This window comes from Chiloscyllium plagiosum, unplaced genomic scaffold, assembly GCF_037043375.1.
Source record: "Chiloscyllium plagiosum isolate Xiang-an unplaced genomic scaffold, Cpla_swu_hap1 HiC_scaffold_32, whole genome shotgun sequence".
Lineage (NCBI taxonomy): Eukaryota > Metazoa > Chordata > Chondrichthyes > Orectolobiformes > Hemiscylliidae > Chiloscyllium > Chiloscyllium plagiosum.
In genome coordinates, this window is record NW_028270170.1 from 11,622,151 (window position 1) to 11,640,932 (window position 18,782).

Here is an 18,782-nt window from a genome sequence, read left to right on the forward strand (position 1 = left end):
AAAACTTTTACCATCTAAAGCATTGTTAATGAACACACTTTGAACTTCTGGTAACTCACAGTAAATACCCAGTGTAGTAGATGCATTTATGTATCAGTAACATTCTTAACTTGAACACTTATCCCCTCGTAATTGTTTTGCCACCCCTGCTCCTGACATAAAAGATACCAGAAATTGGCCACTCAGCCCATCAAATCTGCTCTGCCCTTCAGAGATCATGGCTGCTCTTGCAATTCTTAATTCTACTTTCCTGCTTTTTCCCCCATAACCCTTGATTCTCTTACTGATTAGCTATCTCAGTCTTGATTATACTTGAATCCCACAAATTTAAAGAAGAAATTCCTCACCTGTGTTAAATGGGCAACCCCTCACTGTCAGGTTATGCCCACAGGACCTTGATTTGTCCATACAGGGGAAATAACCTCCCTGCAAATATACTGTCAAGTCCACAAGAATCTTCAGTATCAGCATGGTCTCCTGTCATTCTTCGAAATTCCAATGGGTACTAGCCAATCCTACTCAAGCTCTCCTCATTAGAAAATCCCTCCATACCTGGAATCAACTTTAGTGAACCTTTCCTGGACTGTCTACTTACAATACAATAACATTGAATTATATCAAATCACAGGACTACAAGTGGCAAAGTGGTATATCTCCCACATTGTTCTTGTTTTTTAAATAATTAACATCAATGTTATTAATTTCATAAAGCTTTGTTCTATTAATTAAAGTTGAATTTTTAGAAAGTTAACAGTTTGATGATTTTATTGCAATGCAGAACATCCAGTTTACTAAAGATGTCTTAGAACTTGATTATTTCATGGACATGCCCAGATATTTGCAGTTTCCATCATTTCAAGCCTATTTTTATTCTGAAGACGGCATTTTGGGTGAATATTTTATTCAAGATGGGAGTTGTTGAAATTACTGTTCATTACATTGTCAGACGAGTTAGTGAAAATGACTTATCACAATGGTGGTTCCATTAAATCCTATTCTTAAAAGTTAATCAAGATTCCTGCCCTGAGACATCAGGTGACTTGTTTTCTTTTGCCATTGACTACTCAATTGCTGCTGTGGCCCTCATAGCAGACTCAATATGAAATTTCCTCACCTGCTTTTGCAGCAGACATTCATCTGCTTGGAAGTCCTAAATTCAGATGCAAAAGTAGCACTGCCAACCTAAGGAATGCACAAATATTTTCTCCTTCCATTTCACATGGAGCTATCTATTTCTAAGAGGCAATACTGTCTGTGACAGACTGTACAAATATGACAATCCTCAATCAGGCAAATGAAAAAATGGATCAGAGATCTAATTCCACCTGCTTCACAGTGGGAAAATGCAACTTGAAGCACTTGCAGAAGGAACCAAATGTTATTTAAGGATCTAGAGGTTTTTTTTTTGTGTGCGCAACTTGTTTAAGTTGGCAAAGGATTCTTTGGTATGAAAGAGTTCAGAGAAAAAACTGCTGTTTTTCTTCTCTTGCCTCACATTTTGGCAAATGGGTAAGGATATGGTGGTGTTATTTTCTTACGCATTCTAAGTAACAGAAATTAAGAGTAATGCAGTTTCCTGTAAAACACACAAATAATCTTACATTGAAAATGAACCAAGAAATAGAATAGTAACAACGGAGTCAACAGCAAATCACACTTCAACACTCAAAATAAGAAAAATTAAAGTGATTATTTTTATTTCAATTTTCTTGATAATTAACAGAGAACCAAGTCCAGCTGGCCTGCATGATACAGCAATTAACAAGGGAATTTAATGTTTCAGTTATTGCAATCTCCATATCTGAGTCCTTTTTTAAATCTTCTGTGTATTTCAATCCCACAGAAGAGCTGCTGTACCATTTAAAGAAATGTGATTACAAAGTTTTGTTTTCATAATCAAGAATTGCATAGCAGGGGAAACTACAGCACACTCCATATCCATAGTCAGAGACTACCCCAAACCCTGCACAGATCAACCATAGGAGGGGGACAAGAAAACTATTAGATTACCATAAAATGAAAGATAAATCAAGACAATAAATTAATCCAGCTAAACAGAACTTTAATAATAATGAGGTTAATTTGTTTAAAAATAATATTTCGAATGCAGAGTACCCACCATGTTAACAGAAAAGCTACTGGAGGGGGGAGAAAAGAAACCCACCATTGGTGGCCTCAGATGACACAGAAATGGTAATATTCACAGGACTCAAAACAGGCAACATCTGATGGAAGGAAAAGTCCTCCTGTCCTATTTGTGTGTGCTTGCACACACACATAAAAGAGCAAATCAAAGCAACACAGAAACACCGGTGCATTCTGTAAGGCACAATGTTTGTGGCATTTGCAAAATGAGAAGAAAACAAAACAAAAAAAAATACTGGACCTGTACTGGACTGGCATATTACATACACCATGCATTAGGGAGCTGGTGCTATGTATACCAATAATAAAGCTGGCATTATATGTAGAGGGTACTGGCATGATTATTAGACATACCAGCACTGGTATTACTGTATGTGTCAGTACCAGTGCCAATAATTGCACATTTCAAACCTGTACTACAAATCCCAGATTTCAGTCTTGTATTGAAGACGACTGATAAAATCTCTATGGCACTTGCAGTAAATGCTGCAAATGCAATTTATTTTAAAACCCACAAATTCTGCTCATCACCTGTCAGTCTGCTGTTTGCCCAGTTCATTCACTGTTTGCTTTTTCCTTTCTTGGTGTGTGCTGGATGATTAAGGATACAAATTCCAGATTTTCAACAAGAAACAAAGACGTCACCAGTACTGGACCAGACTATTCTGTGGAATGGTCACTAGAGTTATTGGTTCAAATGATTATTATACAAAGTTCTTCATGTTCACTGACTACACTATTGAAACCGCAGCCAGAAGCGAATGCAAACACACTGGGTCCATTGATACCTGGACAAAGCATGGTGGGCCAGTTCTGCAGTATTTGAATTGCATGCACTAGTGTACAGTATAGAAAACCATCCCATTGTCACGCTTAAGAAATGTAGGATAAACTTGAGCATATTTGCAAGTACATTTTCTACTTTACAAACCAGCGAGTCAAAATCCTATATAATCGTTCCATGCATGATGAAACACATTTTAGTGTTACTTTTACAGTACCTGTCAATGATGTTTCACAAATGTAAAATTGAAAATGTGGTAATACAAGTGTTTTTCTGAACCGTGGTACTGATCTGCACACAGTCCATAAGGGTAACTGATGCCACTCAGGAGATCATGTAGCAGAGGGCTTTTCTGTGTTCCACAGGCTTATTTCAAGTTTTCAAAAAAAAAAATGGCAGCCAGACTCTTGCTTTGTAGCATCTTCGACAGGGCGAATCAAATATCGCTCTCAGTAACTGCATTGCTAGGGATATTAATTCATGAGAGTAAGTGTGATCCACTTATACCTGCAGTAGCACTCATGAGAATGCTCTTCCCTACACCAACCAAATGAACCAATGCAGAGTGCTTTGTCTTGTTAAGGTAGGTGCATTCAAACAACATTTACATGAAAGTTAACACATTAAAAAAATACACAAAGATACCTTTTAGGCTGTGCCAACTAACTGTTCCAGCAAACAAGTCATCCAGCTTTACAGTGATTGAATGAATCAAACTCCATGGCGAGTTTCCAGGATCTCCACCAGTATTCCAGGGACAACCACCCACCTTTTACTCAAGGAAGCTGTAAACTAGCAGCCTTGTATGAAGGTCAGGCACACAATTAAACATAATCCATTTCAGAATTCTGTCTTAATACAGCAATCACATCAGTGTTTTGCAGGATCTACACAATAATCAAGTGAGAATAAAATACTGGGCTGTACCCATAATGATTGGCTCAAAAAAAAAACTGATTGATTAATAAAATATTAAAAACCAACAGCAAACAAATCTATTAGCTGATCATGAATCGATTTACTGATGTATACTCCGTTCCCCTTCCTTTATATAACTATAATTCTGTCAAAAAACTTCTAATGGAAGGCTGCCAACAGTTCCATAGATTGTTCAGCATTTTTCACATTCTCACATCCCAAGATCTTAATGCAAACCCCACTTCCTAACAATGCAGAGAGAGAGAGAGAGACAGAAAGTAAAAAAAGAGATGGAAGAATGTTTACCTATGGAAGAAATTACTGTTGTTCCTATAAAGAGAGATTTAGACTCGCTGGTACTGTAGCACCGCACATGCCGCCTGTTGAACAGTGTACAGGGCTCCCAAGAATAGTATGAAAGTACCACATTACAGACAAACACACAAAAAAAAACACCAAATTCAAAGTGCTTTGGCCTGAAGTTACAGCTTTAAAAAAAATGCACAGTGCATTTCACATCGCTCGTACCTAGCACGTACCAGGCGACATCACCCCAACTTGGTGAATGCCAAGCTGATAAACTCTCATACCCAATGCGTGCCAAGAAGAGACTTTATTTGTGCCTGGTAAATGACACACTCAGTCAGCATCCCTCAACATGAGCTCTGCTGCTCCAGATTAAATAAAAGACGAAACCTCTGCTATGGATAGGATAAGCAATCAAAACAAGTCAGTCCTTTATCTGAGATGTCTTCCATCAAGCCCACCATTACCTAATTCACAAGCTCTGTACAATTACAAATAAAGAATTATAACAATGATTACTATATCTCCTGTACTTGAGTAAATACATTATAATAAACCTGGTACCAACAACATGACAATGTATAAGGCAAGGACCAGCTAGATATTGGAATAAAAATTCAAAACAATAAATGTAGTGTGGGAATTTTAGTCTTACCAACTAGTCCATGTGTACCCAATAGTGTTCCATAACTGTACCAATCTACCAGAGGTCCAAGGATATTTTCAAATCAGCATCCATTTCACAAAAAATTATTTTAACCACTTAGTACAGACTGAAGCAAGACCCACATTATTCCATATATTCCAATTCATTTGTAGTGAAATTTGGGCATGCATTCTTGGAACTCTGGTAGCTGTAAACATCTTACAAACCCTCAACTTCATAAAAAACATGACATTGCAGTCAACTTTCCATTAGCTCAGCCCAATTGCAGTGACAATTCCTGGAGCTGAAAGATGTGAAGGTCAAAGATTGTGCAATCTGAATCACAGAAATCTCAGATTAGGATACATGCTCTAAGCAGATCTGACGAGGTTTTGTCTCAACGTAGTGAAGTGGTTAAGGATCTTGAGCTGTACACCAGGAAAAAGGAAGGAAGGGAAAGCATCAGTCTTCCACAACAGGGAAGGCAGGGAATAGCCAAACCCACACAGTCACAGATCACCTTGCAACAGGTGGAAGAGGTGGTGCCCCTCGAACAACTGGAAGAAATGAAGAATAAAAAAATGCATCAGCAAACAGTAAAGCGTTGGACAGGATTAATTAGATTATACAAGCCTTATGACGATGATCTGCAGCATTTAATTGAATTATGGACCAGATATACAGCTTATTACAACATTTCCCTCCTTCCTCCTGAAGAATTGGCCCACAATGGAGAATTATTCCATCCCTGTGGTGCTTTATCCGACTAGAAACTCATCTGTAAGACACGAATGAGAGGATGGGCAGCAATCCTGATGTGAATTCCTATCAGTTATCATAGACGACTACAGACCAGTGCTGCTCGGTGAATCAAGCCTGTCTTAAAAAGCACAATTCAACTGGGTAGACGGTGCATTTGAGAATGAACAAGACAAGGTTGGAATTGACACTAAAGAGAGGAATTAAACGGGTATTTGCAATACCTATGGACTTAAGTACTTCGTTCCCTGTAGCTCTGTAGGAATTTATTTCAATAAATTTCCTGAACATTGCCATTCGTCAGTAGCCATTTAAGAAACTCTAGCTTCCCCATGCTCAGTGCAAGTCACTGAGGGGGACTGAAATTGATACTAAATGCCTGAATATGTAAATGTAAATGAAAACCCTGTTTATATGGTCGCCAGGGATGTTAATAACATGAATCCAATGGTTTAAACGGACATATTCATAGTCGATTCAAATAGTTTTGTAACTCCTCCATTTCTAGCTCCAAACTGCCATAAATGTTAAATGTACTCTCTAAACATACAGATAAAATTTTAAGACACCAGATTGAATACTTTCATTTGCCTTGCTTTGCTATAAAATTTAGTATGTGCAGTTAGTCTTTAGAAGTTGGTCTCTTGGGTTACTGTCACCATTTTCAGTCAATTTATTTCGTTTACTTAACACAGTTGATGACACTGCAGTCAAATTTCTAGCCACCCCTTGCTGCCTTACAAAGATGGCGGTAGGCCTTCTTCACCGAGCAGCACTGGTCTGTAGTCGTCTAAGATGATAACTGATAGGAATTCACATCAGGATTGCTGCATCATCATCCAAACACATTTTGACTCCTGGTCCTGTGTGTTATATATGTAATTTTCAACACCAGAAATGGTGTAGACATTACTCCAGAAGGTACTGATTGTTTGCTTTTGTACTATTTGAGTTGTTCAAAATTAAAAACATTGTTTCTCTAAATATAGAAGCATTAAGTCAGGCATGAAGATGGGATCAAGTCCAATATATTCCATAATGGAATGAATTATGTCTGAACACGATACAAGGGCCACATAAACTTCATTCCTTTCATTTCTTCTCTCACATGGATACTTGCAATTTATATCAGTGCATCAAATACTTAGACACTAAATTTAATCACACTGAAAAATTATGTTGTCATGAAGCAAGCTCATACCATGGAACAGACAAACCAGATGTGATTGAGGGGAGCCAGATAAACACAAGAAATAAAGGCTTTGATGAATGATGAAATGGAATATGACGATGCTCACTCAATAATCTCAAACATAAACCAGTTGGGCTGAATGGTCTGTCATAGCACTGTAAACCACTTAAAAGTAACTAAGTAACACAATGTATTATTAGTTGCACACTCGTAAAAATATTTTTCTCGGATTGATACCTACAGGACCTAAGTCTCAAGAATAAAAATGAAGACAACTCCCTTCAAGTAAACCTGTTTTATATGAGCAGAGATGTCATGTTTAACAAATGATTCATCAGTGAGTGTGCTGAACACTCAATTAAAACTGGAATCCTTGCACATAAACAAACAGTTAACAGGAGGAACTCACCTCTATTCAGCTTACTTGGGTACGTTTTTTGGAAATGTCGATATTCCTCCGGTGCCGGGAAGTCTTCCATTGGATGAAATGAATATTTTGATTCAAAGTCATCTAGGAGAGAGAGAAAATTTTTAAAATAGAGTTTTTAACATTCAAATAGTAAATGCAAATTAGGAGTATTCTGGACGAATGAAGGCGATGAGCTGATCAGAAAACTCTGCCACTCTAGTAAATGAGCATCACCATGTCAGCTCCAATGGGTTACAATGGGATTCTACAAGTTGACAATAACTGAACAAACTGATGAAGGGCTTATGCCTGAAGTGTTGATTAGCCCGCTCCTTGGATGCTGCCTGACCTGCTGTGCTTTTCCACTGCCACATGTTTCGATTCTGATAGCCAACATTTGCAGTCCTCACTTTCTCCTAATAACTGACTGAAACTCTATTATTCTCTCGACTTGATTATAAGATGTTGCTAAAAGCACAAAACTGGCGAGAGCAGAACATGTGCAGACCATGAGCATACCTACAGTTTCTAAGCTACCAATAACTCTCAAAACATTTACCATGTCAGAAAACAAATAGGTTCTGGAAATGTGTTTCTTTGGAGTCCAAGGTTTAGACTGGTTTAATCCAAAACTGAATAGGTGACAGCTTTCAGAGTTGTACAGCACAGAAAACAGACCCTTCAGCCCACCCTGTCTATGCTAACCAAGAAACTGCAATCTACACTAATCCTATATACCTGGCATTTTAAGTACTCATCCAGATATTTCTTAAATGTTACAAGAGTATCTGCCTCCACCACACACTCTGGCAGCATGTTCCATATTTCTTCCACCCTTTGGGTGAAAGAATTCTTCCTCAGATCTCCTCTAAATCACATACTCCTCAGCTTAAATCTATGCCCTCTGGTCATAGACATAGATTACATTAAAACCTCCAAGTTAAAATGTCATTAGTGAAAGCAGCTTCACCATTTTAATCAGTTCCCACATACATGAGCCATAATACTAGCTCGAAACGCGAAAATCTAAAAAAAGCATAGGCTTGTGTCTGGACTTTCCACATGCAAGATACGATTGGCACAGTGTTATGGTGCCTACAGGCTTGTGTCTGTGTTGACCATATGGCTAGTTATTAATGTCAGCTGCCTATGTCATGATGCCAGTTATAGAAAAGATGGCAGCAGGGCATAGCCACGTTTCAGAAGAGTAAGAGCAGCATCTCGAAGAGCAATTCACTATGGCTGGCTCTCTCATATCTCCCAAGTTTGGAAAAAAAAGCACTGAGTGAGACATATTAGAGTCATAGAGGCTTTATAGCATGGTAACAGGCCCATCGGCGCAACTTGCCCATGCCACCCAGTTTACACAATTAAACTAATCCCATTTGCCTGTATTTGGTCCATACCTATCCCACCCATATCTTCTTTCCCTTTTTTGCCAGACAATTGCACACAGTAAAGGAGACTCCAATAAGGTTAAAGAATAAAGCTTAAAAAAACTAAATCTACTGATTTTTTTTCCTTCACTCCATTATTCACAAATAATTTCATTGTTTTCTTTTACTAGAGAAAATAAATTAGCTGAAACTCCCTGTTCTGATCATTAATTCAATGGCACTGAAAACGTGTGAATGGATGTTAGGTCAAAGGCTCACCTTGTGATGCTTACTCCATAGACTAACTAGTTGGCAGTTATAGCATAGGATTACACATGGAAGACTGTGTGTGTGCGCGCGAGCGCGGGTTGAAGACGACAAGTCACCAGCACCTTCTGAAGTGCAATTAGAGGTGGGCATTAAATGTTGGCCAGGTCAGTGATGCATACATCCCATGGGCAAAGTAAAAAGGATCTGAGTATGGAGGAGCAAATTGGCAAAATAAAAACCCAAAATATATGTAATACTGCTATTAGGAAAATGCTTCAGTCTACTTGTGTGAATGTGACAACAGTTACAAGTTTCAGTTTGCTTGATAACAATTTTATCCTGATTATACGTGGCTTTTGTATTAGAAACTGTCTGCACGCATTAATTCACTAATGGGAAGACTGGTATAGCCAGAATAAATATTACAAGGAAGGTCAGAGGGAGACAGGCATTTCTGCTACAAAAACATTCCAGAATATCTGCATAAATAAAAGAAAAGAATTTAATTTTGTGCCAATTTTCCTAAGTGGTGGGAAATACAGAAAAAAGTAATAAACATCTTGAATTTATCTTCTGAAAGTATCTCGCCAAAAATTTACAGTCACCGAAAATCCCATCAGAAAGTGAATGACTGAACAGATTTAAAACCCATCATAAATTTGACATTTATTCTCTCTTCTTTTACCTGTATGTGGTTTGGAAGATAGTCCAACAGGATCCCTATGTCCATTTCTTATAGGTGGAGGTGGAGGAGGGGGTGCAGGCGTTCGCATTGGAGGTGGTGGTGGGGGTTTCCCACGATTTGGAGGATCTGAAGGTGTCCTGTACGGTGGTGGCGGGGGAGGGACCTCGCGAGCTCCATTCCGTGTTCCTGGGGGAGGTGGTGGGGGAGCTGCACACAGGAACAAAGTGCTTAACAAGTTATATCAAGTGGCACATGAGAAAATACATTTATAGTTAAACACAAACAGCTTTTCAGAGTTACCTAAAAGTGCAGATACAAAAAGAAGCAAATCCTTCAAGATTTGATGGTTATCACTGTAGACAAGAGATTTTTTCCAAAAATGAACTTAGTGCGATCCAAACTACACTTTCATAATCAATACCAGTCAAATAATCATTTAGTGCTCTCATCCTATTTCTATTTGGTTTCTATGCAGTTTCTTATGTAGCAGCCAACATTTGCAGACACAAGCTATTTTCAAAAAGAGCAGATGTCTTCAAGGCAGAAATTGATAAATTCTTGATGTCACAAGGAATTAAGGGCTACGGGGAGAATGCAGGTAAGTGGAGTTGAAATGCCATCAGCCATGATTGAATGGCGGAGTGGACTCGATGGGCCGAATGGCCTTACTTCCGCACCTATGTCTTATGGTCTTATATCCATAATGTCTCAGACACCAATTATATTGCATTCTACAACTAATACCATTTTCAACAATTTGTTCTGATTAATGTAACCATTTAGGGGAAGTGACAGGACTTGTGATAACTCAGATTTATTACAGCTAGACACGGCAAGAAAAGAAAGTGTAAGAATATGGCAACATGCATGGAATTAGCCTGCCCATTTAAGACTCTCTTTAAAATAAAAATTGGGACCCAAAGGGCAAAAGAACATCTAAGAATTTATTAAGTCAGACACAGTTGAAAAGTTCTTGATGAGCTTGCATTCCAAACAATCATAGAGAGCATCTTATTCAATTTATCAGCTTTTACTCAACGAATAGCATGAAACTAAGAAGCTCAGGGGAATAGAGGGAACTCAGGGTGCTTGACCGCAAACCCCTGATGGTAGCAGGACAGATTAATAAGCTAGTTAAGGTGGCATACGGGACACTTGCTTTTATCATTTGAGGCACAGATTATAAGAGCAAGGAAGTTACGCTGGACCTCTGGTTTGACCACAAATAGAGTAGTGTGTGTATTTCTGGTCACCACTTATAGGAAGGATGCAACTGCGCTGGAGGGGGTGAGAGGAGATTTACCAGGATTCTGTCTGGAATGGAGCACTTTAGCTATGTTGAGAGGCTAGATAAGCTTGGTTTGTTTTCTTTGGAACAGGGAAGGTTGAGGGGGTACCTGATAAAGCTGTATAAGATTATGAGGGCATGGACATTGTGGACAGAAAGCAGCTGATCCCTTAGATGAAGGGTCAAGAACAAGGGGCCACTTTTAAAGTGAAAGGCAGGAAGTTTAGAGGGAATTTGAGCAAAATCCTTTCATCCAAAAGATGGTGTAGGTGTGGAATGTACTGCCTGGGAGGATAGTTCAAGTGGGAACCTCACAACCTTTAAAAGAAATACTTGGACAATCACCTGAGGTGTCATAACATTCAAACTTATGGGCCTGTGTAGGAAAGTGGGATGAGTGCAAGTAGTGGTGTATTCTTGGTGGCACAGATTTGATGAGCCGAAGGTCCTGTTTTTTTACTTTATCGATCTATGATTTATATAATTAAGGGAGGATGCATTTTGGAACTAGCTACAAGAGATGGGTATCAAAATTGACATTGCAAGTAAAACTAAGAAAAGCAATATTTATGATAAACTTGGAGATTGTTAGGGTAAATAGCCTTTTGCTACCAAATACATTTGTATATTTTTGCATATGGAAACACAATATTCAAGCTCTTCTGTTTAAAGTTATGAAATTTTCAGAACAATCCAAGTATCATGCTGTCTATGAAAGGGGCACCACATTATAATATAAGGGAAAGAAGAGCAGATAGGAAGGGCACTGTTGAGAGATTAAACACAAGCTGATGTCTAGAGTTTCTGGGATTAAAATCCTCCTGCACTGCAGCTATATGCTTTGTTTCTGTATTCCTATACACATTACACTCAAGTAAATTTGACAAAAATACCTGTAGAATTAACAAATCTGGGCTGGATTTGCCCATTGAATCATCACTGATCTGAGGATCGGAATGAGTCAGCAATAAACTTTTGTGAATGATAAATTATCAAGACATTCTTCACTTTGATTACATAGCATAATCTATACCCAATTCTCCTGTACGTGCCAAATCCTTACTAGATCAACCCAAAAAAATTAAAATCCAAGTTTCAGTCTCACCTCAGAACAACAGTAAGGAAAAACTGGTCAGATTTCCTGTACCTGCTTGGTGGACGTGGGAGCAAATAGATTTACATGAAAACAGGATCAGGCTGGGCTGTCATCTTACCTGGTTTCCCACAACTTGCTGAATAATAATAAAAGCATTGCTATAGCACCTTTAATATAATAAAACAATTCAAAGTGTGTCACAGGAGTGTAATAAATAAGCCTCCAACACAGCCAAAGTTACTTCAATCTCAGACCATATCACTGCTAATATTTGCAGTACATGGAACCAATTTCTGTGATTTAAGATTGAAAATTCTATGGCCCACTCGACCTAGATTCTGCAATATACTAATTGATCTGAACATATTTATGCAGTCAAAAATTTATTGCATATATTTTACATTTGTAAAGGGCCATAATGACAAACATTATCTCAATTTGAATTACAAACTAGTATGTATTTCAGAAGTAGATGCAGGAAACTATAGTTCATATAGAAATCTTCTAAAGAAATGGAACTGTGTATGACACAGAGGAATTATTATATAATCTGCACAATGCAAAAAGAGGCCATTCAGCCTATTGAGCCTGCACTGACACATCCCCCACCCCCTCCCAAGACCATCTCACCCAGACACTGCCCTATCCTTTCCCCATAAACACGCATTTTCCATGGCCAATCCACCTAACCGGCACACCTTTGGACAGTGGGAGGAAACCAAAGTACCCAACAAAAATCTGAGCAGACACGAGAAATACATGCAAACTTCACACAGACAGTAATCGGAGGTGAACCCAGGTCCCTGGCACTGTTCCTGCCCCTATATAGAATAGATATTTCTCTTTCTTTTCTAAAGCTACCATAAGATTTGCGTTAAACAGTGAATTTGCCGGCATTAGGTGTAATACCCTGTCTAAAAGTCTTTTTCAAAAAAAGAATGACTACAAGCAGACAGGATCAATTCTTGTTTCAAACCATTGATGTGCAACCAAAGAAATCAGAGGCTTTTTGTTATAGCACAGGTAGAGCTTGAGAAATTGAGAGGATAAAAAAGTTGCCCATTAATTTTCATTATTCAGCTGCGTTTCTATACAGAAAACGTAATAACTAGAAGGAGTAGCCCTTTGAGCCTGCTCCATTTAATACGATCATGGCTGATCTCATCTCAGCCTCAACTTCACTTTCCTGCTGCTCTCCATAACCCTTCAACCTATTACTAATTTAAAACTGGTCTATTACATCCTCAGATTTACTCAATGTATCCACCACACTCAGACATAATTTCTCATCGGTTTTGAATCTTCTACCCCATCACATTCTAGATTGTTCCACAAAGAAACATCATCTCTACATTTTTGTCAATCCTATTTAGCACCTTACATACCTCAATTAGATTTCTTCTCATTCTTATAAACTACAGCCTAAACTGCTCAATCTCTCTTCATAGGATAAACTCATCTCTGGAATCAATTGAGTGAACTTCTTCTGAATTGCCTCCAATGCATTACATCTGTCCTCAGATCTGGGGACCAAAATTGTTTGCAATAAGCCATGTGTGACTCAGTAGTGCCTTTTACAGTTGCAGCAACACTTCCTAATCTTATACTTAATTGAAGGGCTTCAGCTCTGAGTTTACGATGTAAAGCCCTGAACCCTTAGAGGTCAGCAGGACAAGTGATTTATCCAGATCTATGCACAAATTGTAAATGTCCTTCTACTTTGTCTTTCAACAAATTACACCTGATGATTGTATTTTATTCTTTAAAAACTTTGACTTACAGTCTGGAGAGAATGATCTCTCATGAACCATGTTTCTTTTCCAAAACCTTTCAGTGACTTCATAATTTGATGTGACAGTTACTGCAGTATTATTCAATTAATCGAGTAATTAATGCTTAGTATTTTAAACGTTTTTGAATAACATGAGTGCATCCTGATTGGCAGACTGCAGCTGGTGGTGTTCCTCAAGGATTTGCAGACTTGCAAAATGCAAATTTATGAATTATATCAAGAAATTCTTCAAAGATTGATCAAATACGTGGTGGATTCCAGGTGGAGTAGTGGAAGTAGTTGAAAAACAATTAAATACCGAAAATTCATTCAGAATCTGCCATATGGACTCCAACATTCCAAAAACATCTTGTCACAAAAGCTTTGCCTCAGCCCAGTCTGCTCAACTTATCATGAAAACTTTCACTCCGGGTCAAAAGACGTCCAAAACACTAAAATGAAGTCACACTAGTAAAACATTCAGGAAACACTGCAGCAGAGAAATGATATCCGTCCAAGTTTGTCGATGGAATTAAGTTAGAAATCCAGCAAAAAAAAAACAAAGAATTGTTGATGCTGAATATCCCAGCTAATTGTTTCGAAGGAGGCATGAAGAATGGACTTGGGGCAGATTACGAATGGGCAAAACTGCAACAGGTGAAGCACCAAAATCAAGGAGGACCGACTGGATTTTTTTTAATGTCAAAGAACTGTGAATTGAGAATGAGAAGAGAGATTTAGGTGTCCAAGCCCTCACTAAAAGCTGCACAAATAGAAAGTAATCTAAAAAGACGATGACATGATAAATACAGAAAAGAAAAACCATTTTTGAAATATTATGATTGGTGCAAGGCAGTCAGCACTTTGAACCTGCTTTCTCATTCAAATAGATCATTGCAGGTGTTTATCTCAACCTTACTTCCTGACATTTCTCCATGTAGCTTAACATCCTTGCTGAAAAATATCCAATTCAATCTTAAGTACAGCAACTGTAAACTTTTGAGAAAGGTAGTTATAGTTAGCCATTGCCCTGTGTGTGAAAGATTAATAGCAATTTCACTCCGAAATGATCTATTTCTAATTTTAAGATTATGGGCCTTATCTGTACTGTCCCACTTAGGCAAGAGGCTTCCTGTACCTAACCTATCAAATCCCTTTAATACATTGCACATACTGCCCTCATTTGAACTCAGCCTTTCAGAATAACTACCCTTCCCATCACCACAGGATACAGCAGTTTTGTAAATGACTCCAGAAGTTTTGCATCTAATGTACTCCATGCAGGCCCATCCACATGTTTAATACACTGTGTGCAAGAAAGAGCTCTTGATGCCAGTCATAAATATCACAGACTCAGAGTAGTCTAATATTGAAACAGGTTATGTGGTGCATTCAGCTCTCTGCTGATGCTGCTTTGTGGATGAAATCCTGAGTCAAAGCTATTCTCACTTGCTCTCCATATATGCGCAATGGCTAAATTGTGTCAGTAAAGACATTTCTTCCAGTTTTCCTTTTCAATCCTTGATTTTAAATGCGTGAAGTCTTGCTGTAGTCTCACTAACCAGTGGAAACACTTGAATTCTATTTACCTTCGAATTCTTCATAATCTTGAAGACCTCCAATTACACCCACCTCTCAACTATAATGAAGAAAAAGCCATCAACTTCCTTAATCTTTCTCTGTAACTAATCACTCAGCCATGAATCAACACTGCAATTTCTCCATTCCTTCCTGTAAAATGGCGTCCAAAACTCTCACCATGTCCAAAGTTAGCATAAACTTGGTGTCACACTTACAAGGATCATTACACCAAAACAAAAACACAAACACTTTCTTAAAACATCTTCGAGTCAATTATGATGAATAGAATCAATAATGTTTTTTACTTTTGCATGGGAATTCCAATGATGTAGTCACTAAAAACATGCTGCCATGTTACGTATTATACTTGGACTTAAACCAAAGCATATTTTAACAGCTCCCCACAATGAACCATCAGGAGCAACATTCTGATGCACAGCAAGCTGCCATATGCCATCAATAAAAATAACACTTTTCCTGACGTGACTGGCAACAAATTTAATTGCTTGTTTCTTGCAGCCACACATATCACCTGTGGTTTAAAAATAGAAGAATGCTCTCCCCACTATTCCAGAGGTTAATTATATTAATCTTTAGTGACAGTAGTTGAGTATCTGCAGCTTGTGATGTTGCATTCTGCACATGAAAATAAGATTCCCAAAGACAAGTTCTAACCATAACATTAGAATTTGCAACAAAGGATATCTTGTATATAGATCCAAATGTCAAAACTTGCTGTATTCTTTCTTAATCCAACTCATTCTCTCAGACTGCAACATGTTTTTAATCTACTTGTATGCCTCAGTTTACACTTCTTCCTATAGACTAAATATTTATTTGAAATCTACAATTAATATTACCCGATTGTTACTTCTTAATCACCCGCTGTTCAATCCATGTCTTGAACTATGGGCAAATTTTTGACGGGGTCTTCATTAAATATCCTCAAGCTGAATGAGCTGGACATAATGATATATGAAGAAATGGGAAGACACTGTCAGGGACACTGCAGTTGTTACTGAGTTCTTATTTCATTATATCATAATAACAATTTCTGAAGTGCATAGTCCTCAAAATAGTGCTTTTAACTCTCTGACTGGTGTACAGTCCATTAAATATAGCCACAATGAGTACTGGAAAGCTACTCAATGAAGGGCAGTAAAAACAGAAAATGCTGGAGAAATTCAGCAGGTTTGGCAACATCTAACAGAGTTTATGCTCTGAATCCAAAGACTTTTCTGTTTCGCTCTCCACAGAACTGCCAGACCTGAGTTTCTCCAGCATTTTCCATTTTTATTTCAGATTTCCAGTACACAAATGTTGCTTTTATTTGACCAAAGGTAGGCTGGGTTTCATATCTCACCCTGTTGCTTCATCCATAGCATATCCATTTTTCAACGGTAATCACTGAATCGACAGCAGAAATTGGATTTTAAACAAATGCCCCCAAGTCCAAGAATAAAGGCTTTTAAGGTCAATCAATTTTCAAGTGTCTTCTTGTACACAAAAGGTATCATTTCTAACTCAGTAATAAAATGTATTTCATCTCTCATCCATTATGTTTGATCTCTATTCTACATGCAAAGCTCTTACCTGCACCGCGGTTTGGTGGCTCTCTAGCAGGTGGTGGCGGTCGATTTTGGGAAGGTGAAGGAGATGGAGGGGGAGGAGCAATTCCTCGCATTGGTCCCGCTGACTTGCGTGATAACGAGTTGTGCCTCTGCGGCAATTCTGGGGCAGCCTCGTTTCCAGGACTAGAAGGGCCATTATGTACATGGGGAGGTTGCCTGTAAGGTGGGGGAGGGGGTGGTAGAGGTTGGCTCTGAATATTACCAAGCCTAGGATTGATTGGTGATGGGGGAGGCTTGGCAGAAGGGGGGGCAGGAGGTCCATCTCTATTGCCAGGAGTCCTTTGTCCTGGGGTAGGAGGCAAAGGTTTTTCTCTGTTGTATGGTCCACTGGAATGAGTTCTGCTGCTATGCACAGGTGGCGGAGGTGGGTTTGAACGTCTTCCAACTGGAGGAGGTGGCGGCGGTGCTGACGCACTGTGCCTCACACCACTGGCACTACTGGGGCGGGATGTGCTGGAAAGATCAGGTAATGAAGGTCGATGAACTCTTGGAAGCTCTGGAGGAGACGTTTTACTCTGTGCATCAGAATCATCACTGTAGCGGTTACTACTGGAAGGAGGTCGAGGAGCAGCAGATCTTGAGCCAGGTGGATTTAGTGCCGTTCTACTGGGTGCAGGATCTGAAATAAAAATAAAAATAAAAATAACATGTAGCTGAAATGTGAAGTGCTTTAAAAATTATACCCTAGACTCCTTGATGATCTTTTGAGATTGCCCCTAACTCATGAACGATAGGGATTTGGACTCTACAGTTAACTGGTCAGCAGTAGAACAGCACAGAGTTAGTTGAGTGATCAGATTCCCCATACCTAAGCCAGCCCTACTGAGAGTGCACCAGCGAGGGTGAAACTGGGAAATAGAAATAGGCATAATATACACTCAAAGCCAACCAGCACCCACTGGCAGGGCTGACTTGTGTGTGCCCATGACACCATTTTACAGAAAAAATTGGAAGATGAAAGAAAAGGGGAGAAGTTATAATTTTTACAATATTATAACTTGGCTACCTATTCAAATTCAAAGGCATTATATATGATTAGGTTGTTATCTACACATTCTAGCTGCAGTCATTGGACGTTAACTGGGGATACAAATCCTTGTTGCTTTTCTCCATTATCATGAACTTTTGGGCAAGAGAAAGCATTGCAAAAAACTATGGAAAATATACATGTTCCACCACTTCAGTTTTAACATTATTGACTATTTGCGAACTAGAGGTATGGAAAAATCAGTTATGCAATTATATTGCTGCCCTTCACCTCTTGTGAGCTTGTTAACTGACAGGAAAACTGGAGCGAGGGACAGATTACACGTTCACAAACCCAGCACAAGTTAATCTTACCCACACTTCTGCAAAACCTCAATTAACATGGACAAAGCAAGACCTTTTATTGATTCATTAAAAAGTAGTTTTGCCTTCCATTTACACAAGACATTTTTTTATTCTTTCAGGGGTTGTGGCTGTCAGTGGCAAGACCAGGATTTGTTGCTCTTTCCCATTCTTAACTGTGCTTGAGAAGGTGGTCCTAAGCAGCTTTCTTGAACTGCTGCAGTTCGTCTTGTGTAGGCACTTCCACAGTGCTGTTAGGAAGAAAGCTCCAGCACTTAGTTACAGCAACAGTGAAGGGACGGTTATTTGGCTTGGAAAGAAACTTACCTGTTGAGGCAGTATTCTTAAGCATCTGCTGTCCTTACCCTTCTCAGTGGCAAGAGGTCATAGATTGGGAAGGTGCTCCCAAAGGAGCTTTGGTGAAATGCTGACGTGCATCTTGTACATGTTGCACATTGGTGTGATTTAACGAATATTTAGGTTGGTAGATGGGGTACTGGTTAACTGGACTTCTTTTGTCCTGAAACATTACAAAGTCTTTCGTGTTGTTACTTCACCAGGTTGACACCTGATTTTTAGGCATACTTAACATTCCT

At 38.8% G+C, this 18,782-nt stretch overlaps 2 protein-coding genes across 2 annotated transcripts in view; one reads left to right on the plus strand and one right to left on the minus strand.

Moving 5' to 3' along the window:
• LOC122539629 (leucine-rich repeat-containing protein 46-like) overlaps positions 1 to 13,911 on the plus strand; it is a 53,146-nt gene extending 39,235 nt beyond the window's left edge. The window contains exons 9-10 of the transcript XR_015752480.1: positions 9,966 to 10,088; positions 13,820 to 13,911. The gene's annotated coding sequence lies outside the window, so the exon portion shown is untranslated. The remainder of the gene's footprint in view (positions 1 to 9,965; positions 10,089 to 13,819) is intronic.
• Positions 1,672 to 18,782, minus strand: part of wipf2b (WAS/WASL interacting protein family, member 2b) — a 47,455-nt gene continuing 30,344 nt past the window's right edge. Inside the window, exons 5-8 of the mRNA XM_043674868.2 lie at positions 16,820 to 17,476; positions 9,491 to 9,697; positions 7,160 to 7,261; positions 1,672 to 5,356 (exon numbers count right to left, since the gene is read on the minus strand). Of these exons, the coding sequence (XP_043530803.2) occupies positions 5,316 to 5,356; positions 7,160 to 7,261; positions 9,491 to 9,697; positions 16,820 to 17,476 (1,007 nt within the window). The 3' untranslated portion in view covers positions 1,672 to 5,315. The remainder of the gene's footprint in view (positions 5,357 to 7,159; positions 7,262 to 9,490; positions 9,698 to 16,819; positions 17,477 to 18,782) is intronic.